The following is a 12,937-nucleotide window of genomic DNA, read 5'->3' as shown; positions in this document are numbered from 1 at the left end:
GCACCCGCCCCTGCTCCGTGGGACCGGCTTCGGCATCTTTAAGGTCTAGGATCGAGCGACTAGTCATAGCTGATAGCTCCAACCAAGTAAAATGGTGATAACGAATGAGCTAATTAACTTTTTCATTGTTGTTATTGTAAGGCACTATTCATGACGGGGAGTGGAATGGGGGGTTAAACTGCGGGGGAGGAGGGGGAGAAAAGAAAAGAAAAAAAGAAAAAGAAAAAGAGACAAAAGAAAAGAAAAAGTCAGAGCCAGAAGGTGTGAATAGCACACACACACGAACTTCAATTTATGGACAGAAAGACCCGAAGGTTGGAGGGCAAGGGGGGGAATTACATAGAAGCATTCACCACAGCCACAGGTAAGACATCAGTGAAAACTGACATTTCCTGAGCATCCCCTCAGCTCTCAGCCATCTAAAAAAAATCCTGAACCTTGTAGAAGACTGACGGCAAAATGCTGCCTGAGTTTGACCAGACCAAAAGGACTAGTGGTCTTGGATACTGGCCCTGACCAATGTCATTCACACCACACCTGAAATGGCACCCACCCTCATATTAATGCCCTACCAGCTGCCCGCCCAGGGCAGTCCCTTTGCTCACACCTCTGACAAAGCCAGAACCCTTGTCCTTGTCTTACCCAGTTTTGTAACTTAGAAGGTTTCTAAAGGGGCTGGGGGCAGAGAAAGCAAAGCAACTTGTTTAGTTGTTAACCAGTGCAAACCAGATGGCCCCTGTCCAAATGACAGAACCATCCTTAAAAGCCAATTTTAGTATTACTCCTTTGTTTGAACTATCTGTTGTTGGTGGGGTTTTTGTTTCCTCCCCATGGTCATATCTGAGATTGCTAAGTTGTTCTGGAAGCTAGAAGCTCGATAAACAAAGTTAATTATGTCCCTTGAAAAAGTCTCGGTAAACAGATAGATATGTGCATATTGCACAGCATATATGCACAGGTGTCTGCTGCCCAGTGGAAAGGCTCCGATGCACAAACAAGAATGGAGTAGTGACTCACCGATGCCTCTGGTTTTGCTTCTGAGAAAGCAATCAAAACCTGCCTTGTGCAGTACGGTACAGAAGAATGATGCTTCTGGAGATCTTGGTAGCAGCATGAGGACAACCCCATTACTACCACCACTGTCATAAGTGACAACCCACTTGGTAGAGCAGTGTGGGAAGAGTGTGCTGTCCCTCTTTTATTCATTAAATGCAAGGGTCAGATCCAAGGCTGTCAAGCAGACTCCCCTCATGAGATCCCAACTGAGATTAAAAAATGACTGTCAGCCGTTGTAGGGTAAAGCCTGCATACCTCCAAAATGTTCCCAGAACCTGACCAGGTAGCCAGATAGGGGGCTAGGTTAAGAATATCACTGCCAGCACTGAAATCTCTGAAGAGTCCTTTAGCTCTACAATGAAATACATTCCACAAAGCAGCCTACCCTTCCCTGGTCTTGCACACTGGCTGTGGCTGGGCTACCTTTCACACACAATCCATCTGCACACATCCTGCCTTTGACATTTTTCTTCGCATAGCAGAGAAACATTGCTTGTGCTCTTGATGATCACTCATGGAAGAGGCTTTCTGCACAAAAAGCCAGTTGATTATTAAGTTAAGCTCATTAAGAGAGGTAGCTTCTCCCCCTGCAACACCCTCCAACAATCAAGCTGAAAACATAAAAGCATGAACGCTCAAGAGATCAGCACACACATTAAACAGAATTGTTTGTCCTAAAAGCTGCTCTCAGATGTTGCAGATTTCCACAAATGGGAGGTTCTCCATATGCCATGAACTACAGTAAAAACAACCCCCAAACCTGTTACACATTAGAAATGTGTAACAGAAATGTAATACTAGAAATACTAGAAACACAAGAAACATGTTAGAAAATGCACAATAGAAGCACGTACTAGAAATGAAATCTGATGAAGGCAGCTGGGCCTTTCTGTCCCCAAAACGTTATCATTCTCAGGATTTCTCCTACTATAGCTGCTACTTACCAAATTTCACAATTTTAACGTAACAGACAATTGTTACAGTGATCTGCAATAAGCGTCTGTACTTTTATATATCTCTCTCTTAGTACAGGAAAGACACGGACCTGTTGGAGCGGGTCCAGAAGAGGGGCACAGAAATGATCAGGGGGATGGAACACCTCTCCTATGAAGAAAGGCTGGTAGAGTTGGGGTGGTTCAGCCTAGAGAAGAGAAGGCTTCAAGGAGACCTTACTGCGGCCTTTCAATACTTAAAGGGGGCTTAGAAGAAAGATGGGGACAGACTTTTTAGTAGGGCCTGTTGCGACAGGACAAGGGGTAATGGTTTTTAAACTAAGAGAGGGTAGATTTAGACTAGATATAAGGAAGCCATTTTTTACACTGAGGGTGGTGAAACACTGGCACAGGTTGCCCAGAGAGGTGGTGGGTGCCCCATCCCTGGAAACATTCCAGGTCAGGTTGGACGGGGCTCTGAGCAACCTGATCTAGTTGAAGATGTCCCTGCTCATTGCAGGGGGGTTGGACTAGATGACCTTTAGAGGTCCCTTCCAACCCAACCATTCTATGATTCTATATGCATGTATACATGCTGTGCAATATAGCTGCTATGCTGTGGCTTTGCTATACCCTCTTTTCAGAACTGTTCTGCATTTTAGCAGGTAAAACACCCCTGTTCAATGGATGATTTTGCAACCTACCATTAATTCATTAGAACACACTTTCAACAAATAGTTTTCCACCTGCTGTCCACAGATCCCTGCAAGTCTGCAGACTATTTTAAAGGGCTTATAAAATTTTGAAGAAAGCAAGACTGCCTAAAGGCTTAAATTCTCTGTAAAAAGGAATGGATTTTTATTGAAAAAGGTTAGGGAACTGTAAATCAAGAAAGGCCAAAAACTTTCAATATGAACAAGTTCCAGATAAGAGAGTTCATCAGATGGATTTGAGGATGATTAACAAATTTTAACACATGCTTCTGCTGCACAGAGTAATGCAACTTCACTAGTATTTATATTCATACATGCAAAAAAGCATACACAGATTTGTAAAGAGCAGAGAAACAATTATCAACATCTGAAGTGCTTTCTATATCATGTAAGGTACCAAGGCTTTGTTCCTGCATCTAATAGTGAGAAGTTTTTCAGCTTCTTTTGGTTTTGTTACGTTCCAGTGACACAATGGACCTTGGGAGCAGAGGAAGAATCCACTGCAACATGAGACTCACCTGCTCTCTGCTAATCATGGGAGCGTTCTGCGTGACACCTTTCCTCTGCCATAGCCAAATTGATCCACTAGTTCTTGGGCGAGCAGACCCCCAGTGTTGGGAATCCTCCTCAGCTGTCTTACTGGAGATGAGGAAGCCTCGCATTTCTGACTCTGTCAGTGGCTTTTGGGACTTCATGATCTTTCTGAAATCATCAGAGAACTTGAAACATGGGGCTCTGTTCTGGGACCTGGCTCAGCTCTTCTGGGATATCTATGTGGACTGCGTGCTCTCCAGAACCCACGGTCTAGGGAGAAGGCAGCTAGCAGAAGCTGAACAGAAGATCGCTAATCTACGTTCTCAGTTCACAGGGAGAAACCAAGGTTACTACTCCTTTAATACACGTCTCATGGGCAATAACTAGAGTCTAGTAGGAAAGAAAAGAGATACAGGCTTATTGTGTTACGTGGTAATAGCACAGAAACAGAGGACAGTGCTGCACAACCGTCCCCCACTCCCCTCAGTACAGAGCTATGTTTATGTTCAAAGTGATCTCAGTACAAATTTGACCTCCAAATAACCTGAACTCTAATGACAGCTTTTAAGTTTCAGTTTAGTGGGGGAGGAGGGGCAGCAGAAAGTGAAACGTGGGAGGATTCAAACAAAGAAGGCAGCTCAGCAACTGAGCATACAAAGATATTCTTCCACACCAGCATTTTTACCACTATTGTGCCATGGACAGGCTAGTTCCGAATTCCTCATTCCGAGAGGTGCATCACCCCAGGAGTGCGTCACACTGGTGCTGCTGGGGAGAGTGGCAGTCTTTCAGCAGTAGAGTAAGGATATGTTTACTTGCCATCTTGTAGTCAACCACTAGGTATTTGCTACTTCCATACTGGTAACTTTGGCCAACGCACAATGGGAACAGACCTAGGACTCAGATGCGTTCAGGCTTTCAGACACAGCTACAGCTTCAGGAGGAAGAACACTACCTATGGCACTAAGTGCTGCAATTCCTAATCTCCAGGTTCCTAGCACCAGAGGGGAATCCCCAGACTTAAAGTAAGTGTCTCCATATGCAGTAAGGTGAAAGCTGGCACCTCACAGCAGGATCTGCAAAAGGTAGCATGTCACTTTTTAAAGCATAGCTTTTCCTAAATCTCAGTCCCTTCCAAGGCTTCAGTTCTGATCCTACTACCAACAGATGCATCCTTCCCTTGAGAATGTCCACTTTCAGAAAGGGGCAGGTGCTATAATTTGATGGAAGGGTAGAAGTGCTGCTGCCATCACCAACAGTGTAGTGCATAGGGCCCACAGGGAGAAGGCAGAACTGCCTTTCCACTTGAATGGATTCAGACCCTTATCTCCACTTCCTAGATCAGTGTCTTAGTTATTAAGATGTTTGGGGGGAATGTCCATGGAATAATGAAGAACCTCTCTAGGCAGTTGCCCATTAGAGTGTCCCTAAAAAAGGGACTTGAACTCAGGATTCTGAGTGTCCCCCAGGGACACTATACCACCAGACAGTCCAGCTCTTGCCCACAAACCTTAAAATGTTTTCTGTATTGAAAGGTAGTATTTGAGATAGGAAGGATCGAGAGGTCCTCACCGCCATTACCTACAGGGAGTATCCTAGCCATTAAGCTAGGAGTTATGTTTGAACCAATCCCCTCAGACTGGAGAACTCCTCACATAACACAGGGCCAGTTTCTAAACTCTGAGCCAAACGACGACAATCTGCATTTTAAAAGCAAGGAGTGGATCCTATCCTGTTTTGCAAAGAATCTGAGCTATCTCATAGCTCTGAGATGATCTTTGCTGTGTTGAGATATGCTGATGGCAGGCAGCATAGAACGCCCTTCCGGTTCCCAAGTGGCCTTAGACATCACAAAGGCAACAAGTTGCTCAGTCCTGACTAGACTGATGCACTTTTGGGTGCAAATGGAATGCAGCTGTAGACACACAAGGCAGTAGTACTATAAAAAACTGAGATGCCCATCAGGCTAAAGCACCAGATGAATTTTTGTTTTCAGGATTGCAGCTTTGAATGTCCCTGTCTAAATTCCCCCTTAGATTTTTGTTTACATCTGGCTCTTCATGTCTATGTCACACTATGATTTTCCTAAACAAAGAGCTTTTGTTCCAGTCAAGATTAAGAGTAACAGTCTGATGTATTTTGAAGAATCACATTATGGGTTTTGTGATTAATGCTGACTTTTGTTTACTCCTATACAGAGAGATTTTAAGAACACTACTAAGCATTCACATTTTAAAACAAACAAGGATTCCTCCCCTTCTCTATTCTTTTACCTCTTTTTTTTGTGAATTGTAATCAGTTAATCTGGTTTCTCTGTACAGTTGATTAACATCAGTCTGTAGCAGGCAGCTTATAGCAGTGACAGCCTAAGTTTTATTTTTTGGTGGAGCTATCTAACCTCTCATCCAAGTCCCCCAGTTTCTTAACAAAGCCAGCTGTTTTAATCTTTGTAACCCTTGACCCTACTGCCTTGATTGTCAGTGAAAGCAGAAATAAATTGTTAATAATTGCAGGTAGAAATCGCATCCTAGCAAATGATGAGGAATAGAATTACCGCTTCTTACGTGTAGAGATGTACAAGCCTGTTTTCTTAGCCCAAAGAGCAGCACTAACGGCATTTGAATGACCTTGTGTACTTCATGTCTACATGGGCGAGTATGAATAGCTTTCCGTAGGCTTGTTTTAGAAGTCAAACAATAAAGCAAGATTTTTTGCTTTATACTATTACTTTTGCAACTGTTGATAACATCTTTATTGCTCCATACTGAAGTTTTTCATCTTATTCATCTTAAATATTAACAATTTAATATTTTTTTTTAATTGCAAACAAGATCATAACTCGGGAGCAATCTGTAAGCTGCATTCACTGTAGTTCCTCAAACATATCATTGAATTGGAAAAGCGAGTCAGAGGTCTGAACTTGGCACAGAAATGCTAATGTTAAGGTGTTATTCTAGTGTCAGATTTCAGAACTAAAGGATAAATCCCATGAGGTCATTGTGAAAATTGAGCATCAGGAACTGAACTTTTCTAAGAAAAAACAGAAAAGTCCTCCAAGCCAAAAAACCTAGTGAAGTCCTTGGTAAAGCTTCTCAGTAGTACTGAGCAGAACTATTCCATCACACCTAAGAAGCACTTCCACAGTTCCCCATACTTTGCCCTCCTGGGAAACAAGTCTGTTTGAGTGTACACCAAGACAGTGGTAGAAGTAGCCCAGGTCCAGACTTATGGGTTCAAACACTGTTTTCTGAACCGATCTGGTCCTGCCAGGCTCCTGGTTGTAGTTACTAACAGGACTGAAGATACTCTTCAAACTACACAATCCATGAAAAACACAACAAAATCAGAACAGCTGTGAGTTATCTGACGAACTGCCTCCATCCGGCTAACATCCTACTTAAAGCAGCAGCATTGCAACTTCCCTAGATATCCTGCAGAGAAGTGTTAGTCAGCTTTAAACTGAGACAAGCAGGGAGAGTCCTTTACAATTACCTGGCCAAGGTATCTTTAGTAACTCATCCCTTCCCTTAACAAAAGCCAAACACTATGAAAAAGCAGGTTTCATAAAAACATTTCCAGTATACTACAACACTGGTGTTAGATACATTATAGTTGTATACAGCCAGAATAAAACTTAAGAACTACAAGGAAAACATAGCTTCTGTACTCATAGCAGATCTTCCTGAAGAGCAGCTGTACAAGAAGACCCTCCTCAAAAAGTCACATAGCACATCCCCAGTATAAACATTTGAAGAATACCAACACAAAAACCTCTGCCTCTTTTCTCCTCACCCAGCAGTCCCCCGCTACCTCGCCACTCGGCGTGGCCACAGCTGTGCACACCTCCCTCACAGGTGCAGGTAATTGGGCTCAGATCAGCCCTTGCAGCTGGCCCAACTGCCAGGGACACACAACTTGCTGTCCCAACTCTGCTGGGCTGCAGGGTGCCAGGGAGGGTAGTGGGGTAAAGGCTGCTCTATTATGCATTTGAGGTGTGGTAAATAAACAGGTACTGTGTTAACCAGTTACTTTTTCAGAAGACAAATGTGTCTAAAAGAAATAAAGCCAGTCTTGCTGGCTTTTGGAGATCATTGCAAAGAAAACGCCCCATAGTTCTTCAAGGAAATAACAAATGTGCTACTAAATTGTGTGAGAGATCTCATCCACTGTGCAAGGAGGTTGATGACAAGCCAGTGAGTCAGTAAGACTGTGAGCAGACTCGAGTGCTTTGACTCTGCTAATTACAAGCGGAAGAGTTTTATAGGAAGAGTGAAGGGAAAGGTCCATGCTGGGGGAAAAGATCAAAGTAACTCGTCACTGAAAGGCAACTTGCAAATGGAGGGAGGTGGCTATCGCCAAAACAAGAGGTTTGGGGGCAATGCTGATAAAATGGGGACCAGTAGCTGCTAAAGATGGAGGAAACATGGATATGGGAAACTGAGTATTCAGCTGCTTTTTGCTGTTTTGAAATTGATTACTTATATGCATTTTCATGTCACTTTTCAGGAGTATTTTCTCATACTCAGAGGTCACCAGTTCTGAAGAAGAAGGACTCGTTTGAAGATTTAACAAGTATCCACATGCATAAGAATAGATCTACATTACTTGGAAGAATCATTGGAGAGCTAGGGAAAAAGAAGAAATGACTCATTTAGTCCAAGATCTCTATTTGTAGATATTTTTTAACTACTTCTCTTTAATTTTTGCATTTTAATCCTCATCGATGTTAATTTACACGGTGGAAGAAGGCCTATAACTATGAGCACTGTATCTCTGATTAACTTGGACTTGTGGATTTTTTTAATTACCTATGAATTCAGTCTCCTTAATAAACCGCATGATTTATAAGCAGTTGCCTACTCTAATCTGTGTGTACATCAGGCTCTTTATAGTGCATGTGACCTATTCAAACTATTGTCTTCTGGGTGCCAAAAGAGGAAACAACTGATCCTTCAATAAGACATAGACAAGCAGAGCAGGAAGTTGCCAAAAATCTCCACTGGCTCCAAGACAGGATTACAGTCGAGATGGTGATGTTTTATTTTATGCATAGCTGTACACTTGTACAAAGCAACCACTGCTGAAAGACATCATCCTACTAAAGAACAGTAGTACATATTTTTATATTAAAAATACCTTCAAAAATGTTTTCAGTTTTCCAGCAAAAGTAAAAGGGTTAACAGGTTTTACCAGCTCCTCTGTTTGCTTTCACATGATAATTTTATGGTATTTTCCCTAAATTTTTAGTTATAAAAAATGGCACTTAATGTTACACATTCTCATTTAAAGTGTTTAATCAAATGAATTCTCACACATAACTTGAATTTGCTTCTTTTTTAGTTTGCAAGTTCTTTGTAGACAAATCAGTTTCCTCTGACTGTTATTGATAACCCTAATAGGCAATTTGATATTAAACTAATGCAGCATAACTTTGGGCAGGTAACATTTGATACTTTGATGAAACGTTTCCATTGCCTGGCTGGCTGAATGCAACTACAAAATTCAGCTTTCCAGGGCAACTACATTTAGTTGCTCATTCAAAGTTTCTTTCCTTGAGCATGTGGCAATATTTGGTTGCTTTTTTTTTTTTCTTCAAATGCCCAAAGAAAAAGTCATTTGCTGGGTGTTCATCAACTTGCAGGAATAGGTTCAAGTAGCAAAATGTGTAAATGAAATCTTAAAATGGTTACTGGGCCTGAAGAAAATAAAGCGTAAATATAGTCCCATTGAGTGAGATCCTGATCTTATGGAAGCGGACAAAAAACTGTAAGAGGGCTATCAGCTTCAATGGCACTGAATTTGTGCTTAAAGTTAAGCATGCAACAAACCATTTAAGTGTTCAAGAGGGGAGGGAACACTAAAGCAGGATGAACATAGGAACACACAGTTTAGTGTACTCAGCAACAGCCCCCCAGCTGCCTCTGCCTGCAGCCACAGCCTATGAGAGTGCTCTGCTACAATGCAGGAGGGAGACAAGAGCATCTTTACAACAGATCGGCTCACTCCTGTACTACTGTTGTTAATTATCTAAATTATATTAATATATCTAAAAGCCCCATTGTGCACAGCTTTGTATTAACGTAAGAGACACAGTCTTCACCCACGGTCCCTACAGCTATTAAGACCAGCAACTGACAAAGACTGTGTTAAGGGCTGGATGCCTCAGCCAAGTAGGATTGGTAGTGTAGTAGACCAGATGTAACCTGTTCCCAAATGTAGAAAATGTAAAATCAGACAGATTATCTGAACGGGTACGTTTATCTTAGATGCTCTTCCACAGGGCCCTTTGGGAAGAGGCAGGCTAGTGTTTCGACTTTAGATATGTCCCGCCTGTAACAACAGGATCCCCTAGGAAAGGGCTGCTGACAGCTTTCTTCCTCCCTTCAGATAGCAACAGAAATGGTGAAATACCACTATGGGCCAAGCTGATGTCTAGCTTAAACAAATTCACAATACTTCTCTGCTTCAGCAAGTTTCTTAATTAACAGGCTGTAGCATCATTTGGCCTTTGAGGAAATGGGCAGGAAAGTATTAGTATGTGGAGTATTAGTATTAGTATGTGGAGTATTAGTATACTGAGAAAATAGATGAATCCCCAGCATAGGTCACACTATGGAGAACATTTGGAAACTGCTGATATAAAGGAGACAATAATCTGTGTTATTAATTGTGCTGAAATAAAAAAGGGAATACAATCAATTACATGTAAACCTGCAAGTGATAAAGTTCCTAAAGGAACTCCTACCTTAGGCAATTTCTTCTCCCTGAAGGTCTCGGAGCTCAATTCTATTTTATAACTTAGGTCTTGCTTGCTTTTATCCAGGTCTCAACGATTTGGCATGAAAACACAATCAAATGATGCTGACATTTGCTATTGATTCACTCACTATAAATTGGGTCCTTGTAGGGTGGCTGTGTTAAGAAGCAGCAAGTGCTGTGAGTATGAGATACAAGCAGATTTGCTCTACAGGAATAATTCAAAACGTCCCTGTGGTTAAAGACAGGATATTGCCTCCTACTACTCTCCCCTGTAAACTTCATGGCAGATCTTGGGGTGAGCTAGGATTATTTTTGCAGATACTGTTCCTGGCTTACTGTTTCTCAGTCTGCGTGTGTCAGAAGACAGATGGAATGAACATGTCTGACTGAGGTGGCTTCATTGTCAGCTGAAGTGAGTAACAACAAAATAAAGGCCTTGGGATTTTGTCCCTTTCATCTTACAGGGACCTGGCAGCTAAACAACTGCTTCTTAGCATGGGAAAACGCTTCCTTGAGTTTTTACATGCTGCCATGAAGTAAGAGTTCATGGTGGTTCAGGAATATCTATTTATAAGAATTTGTGCTCCAGCCCTGTTCTATGTTGCATCAGACCAAACCAGTATTTGTCGGCTGTCACTGTTTCCAACCAATTTTAATTCAGATGCACCCACTCTGAAGGAGATTTAAAGCCTCGTCAGAAGCTGATGGATATCTTCCCATACTCAACAGTTAAGTTCCTTGGATTGTTGCTTGTATCTCTTGGCACTCGTATATTGCAAAAGCGACTAAGCTCTATCTCACACTATATTCTGTTTATGTGATAATATGGGTGTATCCACTTTCTAGTGACCTCATCATATTTGTTTTCTGGGGTCCTCCTCCCTCAATCAGTTTCTTTACTTTTCACCCTTCCTTTCCTAGAGACAAACTGCTTCTTGGCTTCCAGCTGCATACCATTATTTGTTGCTGTAATTCTTGAGTGTTTGGAGTATGTGTAATTAAAGCCTCCTGTGACCAAAACTAGCAGAAAGAACCGGGAATGTTCATTACTATCACTACTACAGTGTAAGGTCTTTCAAGAAGGTGTCTGAGGTGCTACAAACAGAAAACAAGATTTCTAGCCATTTTAATGAGTCAGACAGTCCCTTTATCTTGGTGATTATAATTCATTCTGAAAAATACAAGACCTGGAAAATCTGCGTGGAAAACTAAGCATTCTGCTGAGCAGCTTTTCTTAAGCACTACACTTTTCATTGGCCTTTTCAATCACATCAGCCTAAACCCTGTTTGATTACACATGAAACAAAGCTTCAGAATATGTAATTTACCTGGCTTTTCTCCCAAGGCTTCCAAAAATACTTTGTTTTCACCCAAACCAAATTTATTTTCTTAGCAATCACAGAAAAATTCCTGTAAAAACTAGGAGTGTTTTCCCTCTTGAAAAGCTGGTATAGTTCCAGTGATTCAACTAAAATCCTTAAAAGTATGCAAATTTTCTTGAACCATAGCTGGTTTTGAGCCCACATGCACATACTCATTCACTATTTTTTATGTACCTCCTGCAGAACAGCGATAGTAAGTGGCTGAATCTATAATTTTTCTTTCTGAAGTGGTACTGAATCATTTCCATTTCTCAGATCTTTAAAATACTTCTGTGCATTATCAGAAAAAAACGTTTTCCTTGTTGCTGTCATCAACAAGAGATACAGCACAATTCCAAGGAAGTAACTTGACCATGGAATCAACTAAAGAGAGAGAAATGGACAATCATTTGCACTGCTGAGGAATCACACTTGGTAGATTTGCCATTAGTTCATGTTGTCACTCAACAAATAGTTAACAATCCAAAGAAGTACAAGATCTGATAATAACATGCAAATCATTAACATGCCGTATCTTAACCCATTATCTCAACCTTCAGAACTGCTGTCACTAAAACAATACGCATTTGATGGCACTATCATCACAGACTATACCAATGTATCTCACCAAGTTGCACTGCTGTAAGAAACATGTAGCAAACAAGAAGCAACGAAAGGAAAGCAGTGAGCATCTATTATTTTTCTTCTAAGAATGATCTAAACTCTTTCTAAGGCCTTCACTCACCCATCATTATAAGAAAATAAGCTAGACTGCAGTATGAATGGATCAAAGCAGTATGCAATGTTTCTTTTGTGTGGTATTGTCCTTTCTCTTCAAATCCCAGCCTGTTTCCCTGCTGACGCCTAATAGATGCTTTGTAATCAACTTCAGCAAGTACAACCTGCTACCTACAGCCAATCATCTATCTGTTTACAAACTTCGGTGCAGCTTATGTGTTTACTTACATGCATATATATGCCTGTATGTGTGTGTACAGGCTTGATCAGTTTTTAATACTCTAGAAGTTTTAGATATGTTCCATCAAATACAAAGTACTAGTAACTAAGGAAAAAATTACTTTTCTCACATTTTAGATGCTGCAGGTAAAACTACATTCTTATTAACCATTCTATACTAAACATTACATTCTTATTAACCATTCTATATAAGTTAATCAATAATGGAAAGGCTCTTCTAAAGCAATCAAATTCCTTTAAATATTCAGAGCACCTTTTCCTTTAAATATGAATTCAGTAGTTTAGAAAAATATGAATATGTAAATATCAAGTATTGATAAGTCTGACAGTTAAGAACTTATTCCTTCCTTTAGTCTAAGAAACAATGATGTGATACAAAATACATCACTGAAGCCAGTTGACTCAAGCCAACTGTCATATAAAAAATAAATGTTCCTGAAACACAAGCCATTACTGGTTACATAGCAGTAAGAAGAGAGGACAGGGCAGGAGAATTGTGAAAGCCAGTGTAACATTAAAGAAGACATGCTGATTTTTATCAGCTGGGCCAACACCTACTGCACAGGAGCTGGAAACCACCAATAGAAAAGGAACATCATTCTCT

General features: G+C 41.0%; 1 protein-coding gene across 1 annotated transcript in view; it reads left to right on the top strand.

Annotated features, from left to right (window-relative positions):
* The window catches only part of LOC103923649, an 8,728-nt gene extending 739 nt beyond the window's left edge, over positions 1–7,989 (top strand). Inside the window, exons 2-3 of the mRNA XM_009332051.1 lie at positions 3,166–3,581; positions 7,742–7,989. Coding sequence (XP_009330326.1) covers positions 3,173–3,581; positions 7,742–7,881 — 549 coding nt within the window. The 5' untranslated portion in view covers positions 3,166–3,172 and the 3' untranslated portion in view covers positions 7,882–7,989. The remainder of the gene's footprint in view (positions 1–3,165; positions 3,582–7,741) is intronic.
* Positions 7,990–12,937: the final 4,948 nt, after the last annotated feature.

Source organism: Pygoscelis adeliae, unplaced genomic scaffold (genome assembly GCF_000699105.1).
Source record: "Pygoscelis adeliae isolate BGI_AS28 unplaced genomic scaffold, ASM69910v1 Scaffold160, whole genome shotgun sequence".
In the NCBI taxonomy this organism is placed as follows: Eukaryota; Metazoa; Chordata; class Aves; order Sphenisciformes; family Spheniscidae; genus Pygoscelis; species Pygoscelis adeliae.
This window is presented reverse-complemented; position numbering and strand designations above follow the sequence as displayed.